This window comes from Tursiops truncatus, chromosome 3, assembly GCF_011762595.2.
Source record: "Tursiops truncatus isolate mTurTru1 chromosome 3, mTurTru1.mat.Y, whole genome shotgun sequence".
Classification (NCBI taxonomy): domain Eukaryota; kingdom Metazoa; phylum Chordata; class Mammalia; order Artiodactyla; family Delphinidae; genus Tursiops; species Tursiops truncatus.
The window spans coordinates 126,709,461-126,725,615 of record NC_047036.1 but is presented as its reverse complement, the minus strand read 5'-3'; the positions used below and the strand labels follow the sequence as shown (position 1 = coordinate 126,725,615).

General features: G+C 52.1%; 1 protein-coding gene across 4 annotated transcripts in view; it reads left to right on the top strand.

Moving 5' to 3' along the window:
• TNIP1 (TNFAIP3 interacting protein 1) overlaps nucleotides 1-16,155 on the top strand; it is a 46,376-nt gene that overhangs the window by 12,856 nt on the left and 17,365 nt on the right. For 2 of the 4 annotated variants that reach the window (XM_033853471.2, XM_033853470.2), the window contains exons 2-7: nucleotides 2,379-2,550; nucleotides 3,726-3,860; nucleotides 5,488-5,573; nucleotides 7,257-7,337; nucleotides 9,977-10,168; nucleotides 14,901-14,995. In XM_033853471.2, coding sequence (XP_033709362.1) covers nucleotides 2,415-2,550; nucleotides 3,726-3,860; nucleotides 5,488-5,573; nucleotides 7,257-7,337; nucleotides 9,977-10,168; nucleotides 14,901-14,995 — 725 coding nt within the window. In that variant the 5' untranslated portion in view covers nucleotides 2,379-2,414. The remainder of the gene's footprint in view (nucleotides 1-2,378; nucleotides 2,551-3,725; nucleotides 3,861-5,487; nucleotides 5,574-7,256; nucleotides 7,338-9,976; nucleotides 10,169-14,900; nucleotides 14,996-16,155) is intronic. The other 2 variants (XM_033853472.2, XM_033853474.2) reach the window with 2 other exon arrangements.

Here is a 16,155-nt window from a genome sequence, read left to right as displayed (position 1 = left end):
GTGTGGAGTGGTGAGCAGGAACCCGGACACCTGCTGTCACTTATCACCAAAGGTGGCTACGGCCCCTCCGGCTCTTGGTCTCCCCATCTGTGAACTCCATTCAGCTCTTAATCACGGCTCACCTCCCAAGTGCCAGGCCTGTGCTGGCAACAGAGATGAGGAGAGCATGCCCCTGCCTCCAGGAGGTTCTCAGTCAGATGCACATAGGCTTACCTCAGTCATATATATTCCATACTGGGCGTAAGGGCTTGCTGGAGAGGCACACAGGAGAAAGGGGAGCATAGAGGAAGGATGCCCCCAACATCTACCAACATTTCAAGCTCCTTGCTATATGCTAGTCATTGTGTCAAGTGCCTTACCCACACTGTCTTTTAATTCAGTGACCACTTCAAAGCTTTATTGCTCTGCTGTGTAACATTGACCTTTCAAGTTAAAAATAAGTCCCCCCTAAGCTGGCTGGTGACTTTTGTGTTGGGTGTGTGGGCAGCTGTCCTTTGCCTCTGTGGGGCTCAGCAGGGCGTGGGTGCCTCTCAAGTGTGTGTTTCTCTTTTTCATTAGTCTTTGGGGGAAAGGTCCCTCTCACCAGAATTTTGTTTTTCCTCCTGGCTCATGGCATCCCATGGTAATGTGGACCCTCTGGGCAAAATCCTTGTTTATCTCTTGTGCTGCAAGGCAGGGGAAACAGCCCAGAAGGTACCCATGTTACCCTGCAAATAGGCTTGAACTTGCATTTTGCTCGTCTGGCCTGAGTCTTGGCAGCTGGGTGAGGACAGCAGGTGATCAGCTCGGCTTTCTTAGGTGGAGCTGGATTTTCATCTTGGCCCTCACTTGCTGGCTGTGTAATCCTGGCTGAGTTACTTAACCTCACCAAGCCTCCATTATAAAGTGACGATAATTTCCTATGTACTTTAGGGTGTTGTGCAGTTTGACTGAGATAATGCATCTGAAGGGCTTAATGCAGTGCCTGGCAAGTAGGTTAATGAATGGTGGCTGTTATTATTAGTCCCTTTTTACTCTTTTCTTGCAGTGAGCACTTGTGGGTGCTCAAAGGGCCTTTGAGGACTCGTGACTGAAATCGTTTTGGCCCTGGGGGTGGTGTGTCTTGGGAGGGAGGTTTCGGGGCCCCAAGTCCTTCTGAAGTCCCCGGTGGAGACCTTTGGAGCTCTTTCGTGGTTAGTAAGCTCTTTGTAGGGCTGGAGGCTGAATCAGTTTTTCAGCCTCAGGGCCTTTGCACTTACTGTTCTCTCTGCCTGAAATATTATTCCCCCAGATATCAGCATGGCTAGTTCCCTCACCTCCTTCTATAAAGTCCCTGCCTCAAACTTCCTGCTTAATTTTTGTCCGTAGATGTTTTTATCACCCCTAATACTATGTTCATCTCTCTCACTATGTATCTACTTGTCTACCTCCATCTCTAGAATGTAAGCTCCAAGAAGGATTTTTGTCTATTTTGTTTGCTGATAATTACCTAGCACCTAGACTAGCACCCAGCACAGAATAGATGCTCAGTAAATAATTGTGGAATGAATGAATGCAAGAAAGAAGTTTCTCTGCTAAGTCACAGAACTCGGATTCTGAAATCACTTTGCACAGTGGTTTCAAATGAAATAAAGCTGGTGAAATTGAACAGAGTAATGCAGAGCACTTGCTGCACAAGTAGATGGTGCTTTGATGGAAAATCCGTCTGTTCATTAGAACTGGAAGGAGGAGGTTGACAGTGTCAATTCATACAGTAAATATTAGTCAGGGGGTTTTCTTCTTGTTCTTTCTTTTAAAAAAGATAGTGCACATATAAATGGAAATTCAGATTGGATTGACTTGCTTATCCCTTTGGTCACAAACATTTCATTTTAAAGATCACTGATTTAGTGTAAGACTTTCATTTCCCCTCCTCCAAGAGGGGAAGGGACTGCCCACAATCCCACAGTGAGTTAATAGCTAGACTATTTATTCACTTGATAAGTGTTTATTGGGCATTCCTGTCATAGCTAACACCATGCTGGGTGCTGCGGATGCAGTGATGCAGGGTCCTCTTCTTCTGGACCCTGTCAACAGGACATGAGCTCAAGTGTTTTGACTCCAAGGCCAGTGCTCTTTCTTGTACTCCACATTGCACCTCACAGTTGACTGCAGTTCCAAATGAACTGGTGGTACAGTGAGGCTGCTGAAAGAAACTGATGCCATTCTTAGGTTGCATTAATAGAGGCAAAGTTTCCAGATCAAAGGAGGTGACTATTCTGCTCTGCTGTACTGTGGCCAGGCAGTCTGAAGTGCTGTGTTCTCTTCTGGGTTATGGTGACTGCCTTCTGGGGCACTGATTGACTAGGATGCCTCAGTGGCTTGGCCAGCCCCCTGACATACTGCTGTTGTCCTTACAGCCAGGCGGGCACCACGGCAGGGGCTGAGCCACCATCATGGAAGGGAGAGGACCATACCGGATCTACGACCCTGGGGGCGGCGTACCTCTGGGCGAGGTGTCCGCAGCTTTTGAGCGCCTAGTGGAGGAGAATTCCAGACTGAAGGAAAAAATGCAAGGGATAAAGATGTTAGGTAAAGCAGACCCTGCACTCTGCCTGCAAGCCTCCCCCCTGCAGCCTGCAGTGCCAGCTGGCATATGCTTCTGCCCAAGTCATCCCTCTCCCTCCTGCCCCACAGCTGTGTCTTTGTATACTTCTGTAGCACGGTGGCAGTATTCCCAGCCCTGAGTCCCTAGCACCCCAGAACCATGATGACAAAACTCAGAATACCTTGAGGGACTGAGAAGGAGGCCTGGGGTGGCGGAGAGGGAGCTGGCAGGCCCAATTAGCAGACAGGGAAACAGAATGGCCCATCTTCCAGAAGCACCAGAAATGGGGAGAGCTGGCATCACCAGGGCAACCAGGGTACGGTCCCCAAGTGTTAGAGCAGGGAGCTGAGCTTGGCTTGAAGCAAGGCGGGAGGAGGCCCCTTGGTTTCTCTGTTCCTGGCTTTTCCTCAAGCTGTCGCCACTGCCCAGAACAAGCCTGCTTACCTCCACATGACTGACTGGTCCCCATCTGTCAGTACCCAGCTCAGATGCCGTCTTTTCCTCCATGAGAGGCTTTCATTGATTTCCCCATCCAGAGGGGACTCTCTTTCCTCCAAACTCCTCCTTTGCCTTGCTGCCACCTTCTCTGGGCTTAGGCTTTGGGGATGAGCACAGCTCCCAATTTTCCAAATGCTTTCTCCTTGCTTGGCAGATCTCTCCTTGGAATGGCAGATTTGGGGAGGAGGGATGGAGTTTCCCTGTCTCCACTTACAAAAGAAGGCAAACGAGGCCTAGAGGGGTGGTTGATGTTATGGAGGGTCTCCTCCCTTCAGGCAGTCCCTGACTGCAGGCCGTAGGCTGTGGGTAGCCCCCCGGGACCATGATCGTGGGCCTAAAAGAGCCCCTGGCTTTGTGGAGTCCCCAGCCAGGTGCGGTGGGAGTGGGGCAGGAAGAGGGTGCCAGGGACCAGGAGTTTGTTCTAGATTCCCCTCTGCTCCTTTTCCCCTGGTTGCAGGGCTCTTCCTCATCAGGCCTCTTTCTGGTTGTGGACTAGAATGACGTGTGTCCCACTCAGCCCACAAGGTGATGCAGGGAGTGAAACCCAGGGCCTGCAGCTCCAGAACCCAGGTAGAAGCAGGCTTAGAGGCTAGGGATGGGAGAACGAGCGCACTGAACTGAGTAATTCCTTTTATTCCTCCTTCCCCCATTGTCTCCCCAGGGGAGCTTTTGGAAGAGTCCCAGATGGAAGCGTCCAGGCTGCGGCAGAAGGCAGAGGAGCTGGTCAAGGACAGTGAGCTGCTCCCACCGCCGTCTCCCTCTTTGGCCTCCTTCGACCACCTGGCTGAGCTCACAGGTACAAGAGGAGCCCAGGCGGTCCTCTGCCTTGCCCGTACTCCTTACTTTCTAATCCCTTAACCGTGGACTCCCTTCTTAATCAGAAATCCACCTCTCCTTCATTTATCCTTAGGCCGCAGGCCATCCTCCCAGTCATGTTCTGGCTATAGAATCCCCCAGAAGATCAGGTTTGGAAAGGACTTCAAAATAACCTTGTCCAAAGATAGCTGGTGACTCAGCAGTCCTGAGGCCCTGGCAGACATTAGAAATGGATCACAACAATCCACTGCACCCAGGATGTGGACTCAGGATCTTTATCAGCGTAACTTATTCAGCAAATATTTAATGAGCAGCTACTATGTGCCCGGCATCATGCTCCAGGCAGCCACTTTGGGCCACTAGAGTTGGCATCTGAGTCAGAAGCTCTCTGGTCTGGCCCCCCTCCTTCCATTTTACAGGTGAGGAAGCTGAGGCTTGTGGAAGAACTAGATTTGCCTATCAGCCTGCTGCAGTGTCTTTCAGATGTCAGGTCCATATGCTACCTTTTTTTTTTTTTTTTTTTTTTTTTTTTGGTATGCGGGCCTCTCCCTGTTGTGGCCTCTCCTGTTGCGGAGCACAGGCTCTGGACGCGCAGGCTCAACGGCCATGGCTCACAGGCCCAGCTGCTCCGCGGCATGCAGGATCTTCCTGGACTGGGGCATGAACCCGCGTCCCCTGCATCGGCAGGTGGACTTTCAACCACTGCGCCGCCAGGGAAGCCCCATATGCTACCTATTAAAGGAAAGCGTTGACTATGACTTAGGGTTAAAGTCCTGTGTGTGATCACCATGCATTCCCCTGGCATGTCTCCAAGTCCAGGACAAGGTCTGGGTCTAGGGAGGAAAAGGTGCCCCCCGACATGGGGCTTAGATGCCTCCTGCTGCAGCCCCACCTTACGGTCTCAGCCCATGCCAGTGTGCCAGCCTTCCATTTGGCTGCTGGCTATATTTAGTGAATGGACACATGGAGGAAAGTGATGCTCACAGAGTCCACTGTTCTGCAGGCAATGGATGTTTCCAGCTTCCACTTGTCCATTCAGTAGCGCTTTCTGAGTCCTGGTTGGGTGCCGGGCCTATCCCTAGAGGGAGCCGTGCAACTCCCCTCAAGGGGCCCCCTGTGGCCAGAGTGCCAAGAATTCGGGGAAGGAGAGCTAAGTTTGAGTCCTGGTTCTGTCTGCAGTTGCCAACTGTGTGACCGTGGGCCAGTTGGTGACCTTTCCATGCCTCAGTTTTCTTACCTTTAAAATGGGGACACAGAGCCGTCTTGAGAATTGGCTGAGATAATAAATATAAAAACACTTTGTTAATTGTAAATTGTCATCCTTGTCATCATTGAGGCAGGTCCAGGGTAGCAAGGAGCAGTGGCCACCTTGGGATTTTCCCAGCAAATCCAGGGAAGATGGTCTCTCTGCCCAGGTTCTACCCCGTCATTCCAGAGCCAATCGTTCTCCCAGGCTACCGGGCCCTGCTGGGACCACCTCCCATTTTCCCAGACTCGTGTAGGGAACTCTGTCTGAGAACTTTCCTGGCCAAGGCTGTCCTTAAGGGGGCAGCATCTGGGCTTTTCCCCTTTCCCTGCTGCTCACCCATGTTTTCTCAATTGTCCAGGAAAGGATGCAGATGTTCCAGCAACCCCCGCTGACCCTGCACACCCCAGCGACAAGCCAGAGCCAGTCCCCAAACCTCCAGCAAGTGTAAGTTGCATTTGGAGTCACGGCTGAAAGTTGCCTGGATTTCAAGGTCCCATTGGCAGAACAGCAAGAGAGAGGTTTGGGGTCAGGAAACCTGGGTTCTGACTTGCTGGGTGATGTTGGCAAGTTGATCTCAATCTCTCTGGGGCCTCGGTTTACCCATTTTCAAATGAAGGTCAGAGTTAAATCTTACCAGGAAGACCCTGATATGTACAAGGAGTTCCTCCCATTTGCTAGGTTGCATAATGTTAAGCATGTATCGACTGCACGGTGCTCAGAAAGTAGGCGGATGTGACAGCGAACTCCCCTTCTCAACAGGGGCTCAGAAACTGTCTTCTGCAGATTTGCCTTGAGAATTTTTGCTTGGTATCCTAGGACTGGAAGGGACCCAGGTGGTCGCATCATATATTTTTATTTTTAAATTTTTAAAAATATTTATTTATTTATTTATATTTGGCTGCATCTGGTCTTAGTTGCAGCACGCGGGCTCTTTCATTGGGGTGCACGGGCTTCTCTCTAGCTGTGATGCGTGGGCTCTGTAGGTGGCACGCGCGCGCGCACGGGGCCTTAGTTGCCCTGCGTCATGTGGGATCTTAGTTCCCCAACCAGGGATTGAACCCGCGTCCCCTGCATTGGAAGGCAGATTCTCAACCACTGGACTACCAGGGAAGTCCCAGTCGTATCAGTTAGAGTCTCCATCCCACAGATCAGATCAGATCCAGAGAGAGAAGGACATTTTGTGAGGTCATGCAGACAGCTGAGGAAACGGAGAGGTGAAAGGGAAACTGTCTAGGGTGGGGCCGAGATCCAAAGCTGGGCCCTTGGTGGCCATGGGGCTTCTGCTGTTCGACCAGGTTTAACAGCAATCCCAGAGCCAGTTGCTGGTCCAGAGGGACCATTGGCCCATCCTCTGGTGGCACAACCAGTACCTTCTACTTGGAGTGGCTGGGTGATGTGGGGGAGACTGGAGTCCTTGGCCTCCCTGGATTTAGGTGTGTCCTGAAAGTCTCTCCAAGTTTGTGGATGTCTTGTTGGGACTTGTCCCAGATCAGTCCACTCCCCTGGGATCTCTGGGGCTGGGTTGGCAAGGCTGGCACAGGACCACCATGGCTGTGGCCACACTAACTGTTGTCTGTGTTCTCCAGGTGACCAGTCAGAGACACCTAGGCCCAAGAGACAGCTCTGGTGCCATAGCAGGAATGTTAGATTTGCAGTCCTTAAATGCAGTCCTACTTTTGCATTTATTAATGATATGCCTTCAGTTTCCTCATCTGACAAATGGGGATATAACCTTCTGACCACTCCGTGGGTTGCTTTGAGAAAAAATGGAGTTCATGAAAACATTTTAAAAGTGCAAAGCCGTTAAGAAAGATACGATCCTAAAGTGCTAGCGGTTTAAAGTCAGCTAGTCCAGTATCCCTGTTCTACAGATGAGGAAACTGGCCACAGAGGGATGTGACCTTGAGTCACACAGTGGGTTGCGGGCTGACTTGCTGGGAGTCATTCCTGCTTCGTGGTCTGTGAGCTCATCCTGGGCCGGCTCTCCTCCTGCCCAGAGGACTTGGACGTGAGGAGGGGTTTCCTCCTTCCATTCTCTGACCCCGCTGTACTCTCAGCCATGGGGCCCCAGAGGACGGGCGAGGCGTTTTTCTCTCAGGCAGCCCCTGACCCCCTTTTTCTGCACAGAGCACCTCCTCTGAATTTGAAGTGGTCCCTGCCGAGGGGCATTCTTCACCAGAGAGCGGTGGCCACACCAGAAATACCATGGTGAGTGGACGGCAGGTCCCTGGGCATATCCCCCGTCTCCTCTCTGTTTCAGTCACCTGGCCCCGCGTGAGAGGCACAGGACCTGCTTATATCCCCTGGGCACCCCGGAGTCACTAGGGATACGCTTGAGGGGCCAGCACCAGGGGGTGCTTCTCGCTCACATATGCAAATCCGTGGCTGGTGACTTCCGTGTGCGCCACACAAGCACCCGACCATTGTGAAAGCCCGGGCACGTTGCCAGCCCCGCTGGCCTCCGCCAAGCGCTGGGCACCTCCGCAGGCTCTGACTCAGCCTTTGGGCCTGTGGGCTCGTAGCCTGGGTCGAAAGGGTCAGAGAAACCCAGAGCAGCTTGAGGCAGATGTGGCCCTTCTGTGCAGGCTCTTGGCTGCTCCCAGGCTCCCCTTTGGGGCATGCAGGTAGGAGGTTAAACCTTGCACTTACACATACACGCACGCATGCGCGCACGCACACACACACACTCCCCTCCAGCTCTGGGGTGTCCACCTGGCATCCTCATTCTCTACTTTACCCTACTTGCTGCCTTTATTCCAACTGTGTTGTCCTGTTTTCTCTTAAAATGGCAGACTTATTGGAGAACCACTGAGAAAGGTGTGGAACGTTGTTCAAAAGTCTTCAAGTCCTGCCCTCTCCTCCTCCTTCCTCCTTCCTCACTTTGAGAGTTTTTGATTGTTATGCAGGCAATAAGTGGTATAACCCTTCCCGGATACCTTGGTCACCACTGCCTCATTCTACCAAGGATTTGGGGCACAAATGTTGCTCTTTGCATGTGAAGTGAATGGCTTTGGGAAGTGGTAACTGGGACGTGGAGGGAAGTGAGACAGGAAACTGCTGGTTTCCATTATAAACCTTGTAAAACAATTTGACTTTTTAAGCTACAAATAGTTGATTAAAATGTTAAAATTTTAAGTTAAAAGCCAAAAAATTAGTGAAAATGTAATTAAATTAAAAATATTGAATTAACAAGGCAAAAAAAAATGTTGCTCTTTAGTTCACTGATTGCATCTTGTGTCTGTCAGTCCCCAGTGCAAGGTCCTCATCAAGTTGTCATGCAGCTTACACTAGCATGCCTTCAGTGATGAGGGGCTGCTCTGAGTATCAGAAACGTTCTGTGTTTTGTCCCCTGGGAACTTCTGTCCCCTTGTCCTGTTCTATCCCCAAGGGCTCTGAGAAGCTGGCCAAGGAGGCAAGACCCCCCTGCTCAGAAAGCATTTCACTCTATGACCTCAGCCTTCACCTCGTTAATAGGTTCCTCCTTAGCCCCACCATGTGCCTAGTCTGTGCTGAGCAAAGACAAGACAGCCTCCCTGCTTTCTGGGAGCTTGTAGGCCAGTCGGAGAAGTCAGGGTGATGAAACAATTCACCAGCCTTCAACAGAGCACCGTTCACCACCTCATATCCTGTGTGGGAAGAGGCAGTGGGGGGATGAAGACAGAACTGAAGAGCCTCTGATAGAATAAGGTGCTAAGAGTGTTATGGAGGCATTCACTGGACGGCACGCTGTGGCTGTCAGGGCGTTCCCACTGCTGCAGAGTTCAGATGAGGGAAGTGGCCATAGATGGAGAGTCAGGAAGCCCACGTTCCAGTCCTGGCTCTGCCACTGGCTCACTGGGCAACTTTGAGCAGCCTCCTTCTCCCCGAAGCTTCGTTTCCAAACTGGAACCCGGAGGCTCCCTGTAGCTCTGATGGCCTGCGACTGCCATAAGTGGTAGGGGAGGCCTGCTAGAGCAGCTGAGACACGGGGGTGCTGGGAAGGATGAACAGAGGGGACACCATAGGAATGAAGCCCGAAGAGGCGTGGGGCCTGATGGGTGGGGTCTCGGGCAGGGGAAGAGGGGGACTCGGACGCCTGGCAGGGGCTTGATGCAGTCAGCTGTCAGCTACCCCTGTGGGTCCTTGGACGTGGTGTTCGCATAGCTAAGGCATTGTCTTTGCCAAGAGTGTTCTAGACAGAGGAAAGAGATAAAGAGAGAGACAGGGAGTGATAGATTCTGAGATTGGACTATATTGCCCACAGTTTGCTTCCTATCTCAAATCTCTGCTAGATTGGGATTCTTTGAACTATCTATGATTCCTAACGTGTTTTGAGTCTTGGGTCCTCTGAAAAGTTGATGAATGCTTGGACCACTCCCAAGAAGACACATGTATAGACATAACAGTCAGACAGTTTTGATGTCTGCTGGCCAAGCCTTCCTAAGCTGAAGAAGCAGTGCTGTGTACTGAGTGACACCCCTTCCTGGGCTTGCTGTTTTTGTGTGTCATTTCACTTGCATAAGAACCCTATGGGGTAGAAGAGAAGAAGCGGGATGCGTACGTGTAGTAGATGAGGATTCTGAGGCCCTGGGGATGAGGGATTTACCCACAGACACTCAGCAAGGCCCAACGTGTGGGAGGAAGGTGGCTCCGGCACTGGTAAGCCAGCCAGTGGCCTGGGAGTCCCGGGTCCTGCCCTGTGAGTCAGCCCCAGACAGGGAACCTGCATAACTGGAGAATGTCCCTCGGCTGAGCTGGGATCAGAGGGGGAAACTGAGTCATGAGGAATGGGGAAGCAGAGGGAGGAAGGCTGGCGGCACCTACTCAGACTGTGGTGAAGAGCGGCCCGCATCCCCTCCCCCCACCAGGAGCTGGGCCCCCTGCCCCACGAGGACGGCAACCTGATGCTGCACCTGCAGCGTCTGGAGACCACCCTGAGCGTGTGTGCCGAGGAGCCTGACCACAGCCAGCTCTTCACGCACCTGGGCCGCATGGCCCTCGAGTTCAACCGGCTGGCTTCCAAGGTGCACAAGAATGAGCAGCGTACCTCCATCCTGCAGGTGAGGCCGGGCCCAGGGAAGGTGGCCGGGGGTCTGCCATGTGGTTCCCCCTCTGCTTCCTCCAGCTCTTCTGGGGAGTCCAGGGTACCACGGGGACTTCCGAGGGTGAGGATGGGGACCCGACTTGGGCTTCTTGTTCAAGGCAGTGAGCAGGGTAAGGAAGTTGTGAGAAGGGCCGAGGAAGAGGCAGGAAACCGGGAAATAATGGTGTGGGTGGCGCAGATTTCATGGTTGGGGTTACTCTCGAGGCTGGGGTGTGGTAGGTTGGCAGCAGCCTTGCCTTTGTTCTTCACATACAGGTGGGGAAAGGGAGGGGACAGAGGCCGGCCCCTTGTATGTTACTGTCCCTGCCCCCTGAGTCAGGACCATCATTATCCACACTTCACAGGTGGGGCCACAGCCCTTGAGAGGTGATTTTTTTTTTTTTGCCTAAGGCCCCCCAGTTAGTAGATGGTGCAGCTGGGATTTGAACCTCGGTCTGTGGTATTCCGAAGTCCATGCTCTTAACTCCCATCCCAACCTGCCTCCCCAATGGAGGAGGCTTCCTTTTATAACTCTTCCCGTGCTGTGGGAATGAAGTCAGATTTCCTTCCTAGGCCAGGCCAGGCCTTGGAACCATATGGTCCTTGGCCAGTAGACTCTTTATTGCTCTCTTACCTTGGGCAAGTGACTTATCCTCTCGGTCCCTCACTGTCCCCATTCGTAACATGGGGCTGGAAATGCCTCCCTCGTGGAATTGCTCTGAGTATTAAATGAAGCCCCTTGTACAGTCTAGAACATAGTAAGTGCTCAAAAAGTGGTCACTGTTAAGGTTTTGTGGTGATGGCTCATCCACACTGGGCTGGGGACCTGAGCCTTGAGGGCTTGGGGGTAGGGAAGGAATCACAGATGGTGAAACGGAGGCTCCGAGAAAACCTGCTCAGGACCTGAGTATCTGTCACCTTAGTGACAGAGCTGTAACTCCAAGGCTTCCTCCTTCCTAGACCCTCCTCTGGGCCAGTCACCGCCCTGTTGTCTCACTCATGTCAGCAAACATGCAAGTGCCCAGTTGACGGATGAGGTGCTGGGGTGTCCACTGTGTGCAGCTTTGGGAAGGGCCTGGGTTGACAAAAGCAGGAGGGGCGTCCAGGCTGGAGACAGGTGTGAGGAGAGATGGGGGGAGCAGAGAATTCCCACCCCCACCTTGGGTGAGGGGCCACACTGGGAGGCTGGAGGAGTGATTGGAGCCTGGAGGGCCAGGCCGAGGGAGACTGCCTTCAGGTGTCAGCAGGGCCCGGAGATGTCAAGTGTCAAGGCTGAGCCACTGGGGAGGCGAACCTGGTGCGTTGCTTGTGGTGGGATCACTTTGAGTGTCAACTTTTCAGCTTTGTTGTTGTTTTCAATTAATTAATTTTTGGCTGCATTAGGTCTTCGTTGCTGCGTGCGGGCTTTTCTCTGGTTGCAGAGAGCAGGGGTTACTCTTCGTTGCAGTGGTTTCTCTTGTTGCGGAGCACACGCTCTAGGCGTGTGCACGTGGACTTCAGTAGTTGTGGCTCGTGGGCTCTAGAGCGCAGGCTCAGTAGTTGTGGTGCACGGGCTTAGTTGCTCCGCGGCATGTGGGACCTTCCCGGACCAGGGCTCAAACCCGTGTCCCCTGCATTGGTAGGCGGATTCTTAACCACTGCACCACCAGGGGAGTCCCAACTTTTCAGCTTTGAAATAAGGATTGATACTGGACCTCATAAAAGGGGTCCTGCCAACCCTTGTTATTTAAAAAAAATTTTTTTTTATTGACGTATAGTTGATTTACAATGTTGTGTTAGTTTTAGGTATGCAACACAGTGATTCAGTTTTATATATAAATACATATACACACATATGCAAATATTCTTTTTCAGATTTTGTTGTTGTTGTTGGGCTGTGCTGCGCGGTGTGTGGGATCTTAGTTCTCTGACCAGGGATTGAACCCGTGCCCCCTGCAGTGGAAGCGCAGAGTCTTAACCACTGGACCACCAGGGAAGTGCCCCCGCTGTTTTTTTTTTTTTTTTCCGGCATGCGGGCCTCTCACTGCTGTGGCCTCTCCTGTTGTGGAGCACAGGCTCCGGACGCACAGGCCCAGCCGCCATGGCTCATGGGCCCAGCCGCTCCGCGGCATGTGGGATCTTCCCGGACCGGGGCACAAACCCGTGTCCCCTGCATCGGCAGGTGGACTCTCAACCACTGCGCCACCAGGGAAGCCCCCCACTGTTATTTTTTATCAGGCTCTTGTTTGTTTCCCTCTTAACTCTTATCATAGTTTGTAATAATTTTATTAGTTGGTTTCTTTACTTTGTGTTTGGTTTTTTCCCTTGTGTTCCCTGCTAGAATGTAGGCCTCACAAGAGGGGCAGGTGCCTTGTCAGTCATATTCACCACTGCATCCCAGTGTCTGGCAGTTCGTAGGTACTGAATGTACATTTGGTGAATGAACAAATGAATGAATGAACTTATGAACTCACACATGAGCTCTATTAACCCCTTTAATGGAAGGTGATGACTTTTGTGACGACCTCTCTCCGTCTGCTTTGTGCCCAGAGCGTTTGCCTCTTGCCTAGAAGGACAGCACATGAGGCCTTGTCCTGGTCTTCCCTTAGAGACCACAGCAGGACGTTCTGTTCCCTGGAGGCCCCACTCAGGGCTGTTGCATCCTGGGTGTTTGCCCAGCCTGTGGGTGGAGGTAGATTAATCTGGTTCCTCCTCGTTCATTCACTGATTTGTTTCTCAGTTCACTCAGCATTTCCAAGGCCAGGTATGGCATGGGGCCTCTGCTGGGCATTGCAGCCAGTCATAATGGTGTTCTATTCCTCCATGTCTGACCACTCACCAGTTCCAGGCTCTGTTCTCCATCCAGCCTTCTCAAGTCTTTCCTGGGTTAGTCAGAAAGGGCTCGGTTTTGCTGTGGAAACAAACAAGTCTGAAATCTCCCTGGATAACATGCAAGTTTTCCCTCATATTCTGTGTGGCAGGGGCTTGTTTCTGCTCCACAATCACATTGAGGCCCCAGCCGTCTTGTGCCCTTCGGCAGCGATAGGGAAAAAGAGACCAGAGAATTGTGCATGAGCCAGCTCAGAAGTGGCACTTGTCACTACCACTCACCTTTCATTGGCCACAACTGGTCACATGGTCACAGCAAGTCTGGGAAATGGACATGGAAGGGAGCGGGTAGAAGGTCTGGTGAATATCGCTCACTGTCTCTGCCCTCAGCCCAGCTCACAGCCTGCCACCTCCCTTCTCTGCTCTTCCATCACAGGCGAAAGAGGTACCATTTAGGATCTGCCAGATGGAGTTTAATCCCCTTGGTGATTCCCAAGAGCTGTACAACCTCATGCACATTATTTCACGTGCACTAGCTTACATTTTTTTTTTTTTTTTTGGCCACACCGTGCAACTTGCGGGGTCTTAGTTCCCTGATGGAGGATTGAACCCGGGGCCTCGGCAGTGGAAGCATCGAGTCCTAGCCACTGGACTGCTAGGGAATTCCCTAGCCTACATTTAAAATAGATAGAGATGAGTTACGTAGCTTTGGGGAAGCTGTGAGGCTCCACCGAGGTGGTGAGTGGAAGAGCACCTGGCCATTTACAGGTCATGGGTTAGGTGCTCACTATGGATTTGTTGAGAGATTGAGTCGCTTAGTACTGACGTGGTGCATCACCCTTACCAGTGAGAACCTCCCTTCCCTCCATCTGTGAGGCCCTGAGTCTGGCTTCCCATCTTCCATGCCCCCTCCACCTTGCAGCACTTCAAACACATGTCCTCAAAGGTTACCAAGCGCCTGGCAGCTCACGAGGCACTTGCACTCTCCCGGTCTCATTTGTCCTCATAGCAGCCCTATAAAGGAGGCAGGGGAGGAGCAGTTGCCCCACTTTGTGGGTGGGGGAACTAACTGTGTCTCAGAAGTGAGGGAATCCTGAGCCACACTGGGAATTGGTGAGGTCTTGACCCAATGCCTTGTCTTCTGACTTGCCGGCTGACAACCTTGCTCCCTGGCTGCCTTGAGTACTCTCCAGATTGCCTAAGCTCTAGGCCTACTGCGACTCAGGTCCATTCAGCCAATCAGTCCTGCATTCCTTCAACAAAGTGTCGAGCTGAGCTGGGCCGTGGGCTGAGGATCCCGCAGTGGACAAGAGAGCAGCAAGAGGATCCCAGCCGTCTGGGAATTCATGGACTAGTCGGGTGGGGGGGACATTAAGAAAGTAACGACCTGATGGTTCTTTAGCTGTAATTGTCAGGGTACCAGGAAGGTTGAGAGCAGGGGACTGTGAGTGAGGATAATGGAGGTGACCTAACTCACCTGAGATGTGGGAGTCAGGGAGGACTTCTTGGAGGAGGTGACATTTAGGCTAAGACTTGAAGCAGGAGTAGAAGTCAGCCAGGGGAAGGCTGGTGGGGAAGAGCATTCTAGGCTGTGGGAACAGCAGTGAAGGAGGAGGAGGGATGGTGCTCTCTGCCTTGGAGGAACAGAAGGCGCTGTGGCTGATTCTTGGTCCGGCGTCCTCGTGGCTGGCTCCTGAGGGAGAGGATGCAGAGAGGAGCCTGGGTGAGCCTTGTGGCTTGGCTCCTGCTATCCCAAGAGGGCTTGGGTGAGGCCATTGCAAAGGGGATACCGTGTCAGGACTTGGCGTGGCTATAGTGCCCCTCCCGCCCCCTAGCATCAACCTGTATTTGGGGTGCACCCCTTCCCTTACCTTGCCCGCATCTCCCTCTCTGCCCTGCAGACCCTGTGTGAGCAGCTTCGGAAGGAGAATGAGGCCCTTAAGGCCAAGCTGGACAAGGGCCTGGAACAGCGGGATCAGGCTGCTGAGAGGCTCCGGTAAGTCCAGGCTCCTCAGAGGAAGGGTGAGGAGTCGGATGGGCAGGAGGAAGACGGTGGTGCATGGCACTGATTTCCGGGCTGAGTGCTCTGAGGCCTGTGCCCAGAGCCCTGCTTTGGATGTCAGGTCTCTTGGTCCTTCTCCTTGGGTGTTTCCTCTCTGGTCCTTTTAATACCTTGGGGAGTGTTTGTGTATAAAGTGCCTTGAGAGCTTCAGAAGAAGGTCTGTACAAAGTGTACTCCTTCCTTGGGAACTTACCCCCTCCGCCTGTTAACAGCAGCTAGCTGGCTCTTGGAGAGAGGGCTCTGGACTTTGCTGCCCCCTGCTGGTCACCATCCTGACCTGCTCTGTTTCCTGAGAACAGTCAGGGGTTGCTCACCTGGGCTATACTACTGGGTCTCAGACTTAACTGTGCATCAGAATCACTGAGGGTCAGGAAAGGCATTGCAAGTTGACACTCCTGTGCTGAGATTCTGATTCATTGGGTCTGGGGTGAGACCTAGGCATCTGCATTTTCCAGTAGGCCTCTGTGATTACGATGTAGGTAGACCCAGGATCACACCTGAGAGGCACTGATCTTGACTGTCAGAGCTCGAAGGGCCCTTTGAGATCATGTGGGCCAAACCCCTCACCCTGCAGAGGGAAACTGAGGTCCAGGGAGAGGCCTGTGAGGCCCAGAGGGAGTCAGGTGTGACTGCTGATCCACTGTGCTGTTTTGAATCAGCATGTATTTATTGACTTCTGGATGGCCAAGCAGTTGGAATTTTATAGCCATAATGACTCCATCCATGGATCCAAAGACCCAGGCTGGAGGAAAGAGCCATGATTAGAAGGTGAGGATGCAAGTCCCCACTGTGTGACCTTGGGAAAGCCAGTTTACTTCTCTGTTTTCCTATTATCACATGGAAACCAGCTGGCAAATAGAATACAAAGAAATAGTTTCCATATCTCAGTCATACCTGAGTCCACATCACCATTTTTCTTATGTCCTGTATCACCTACCTTATTATTTACTTAAGAATTTAATTTGCATCATGTTTTTGCTTAAGATTATTATAATGAAAACTTGCACTAGAGTAACTGGAAAACAGCATGACCTGGAATAAGTAGAAGATACCTCCAATAATGAACACAACAAAAACGGAAGGATGTTAATTCG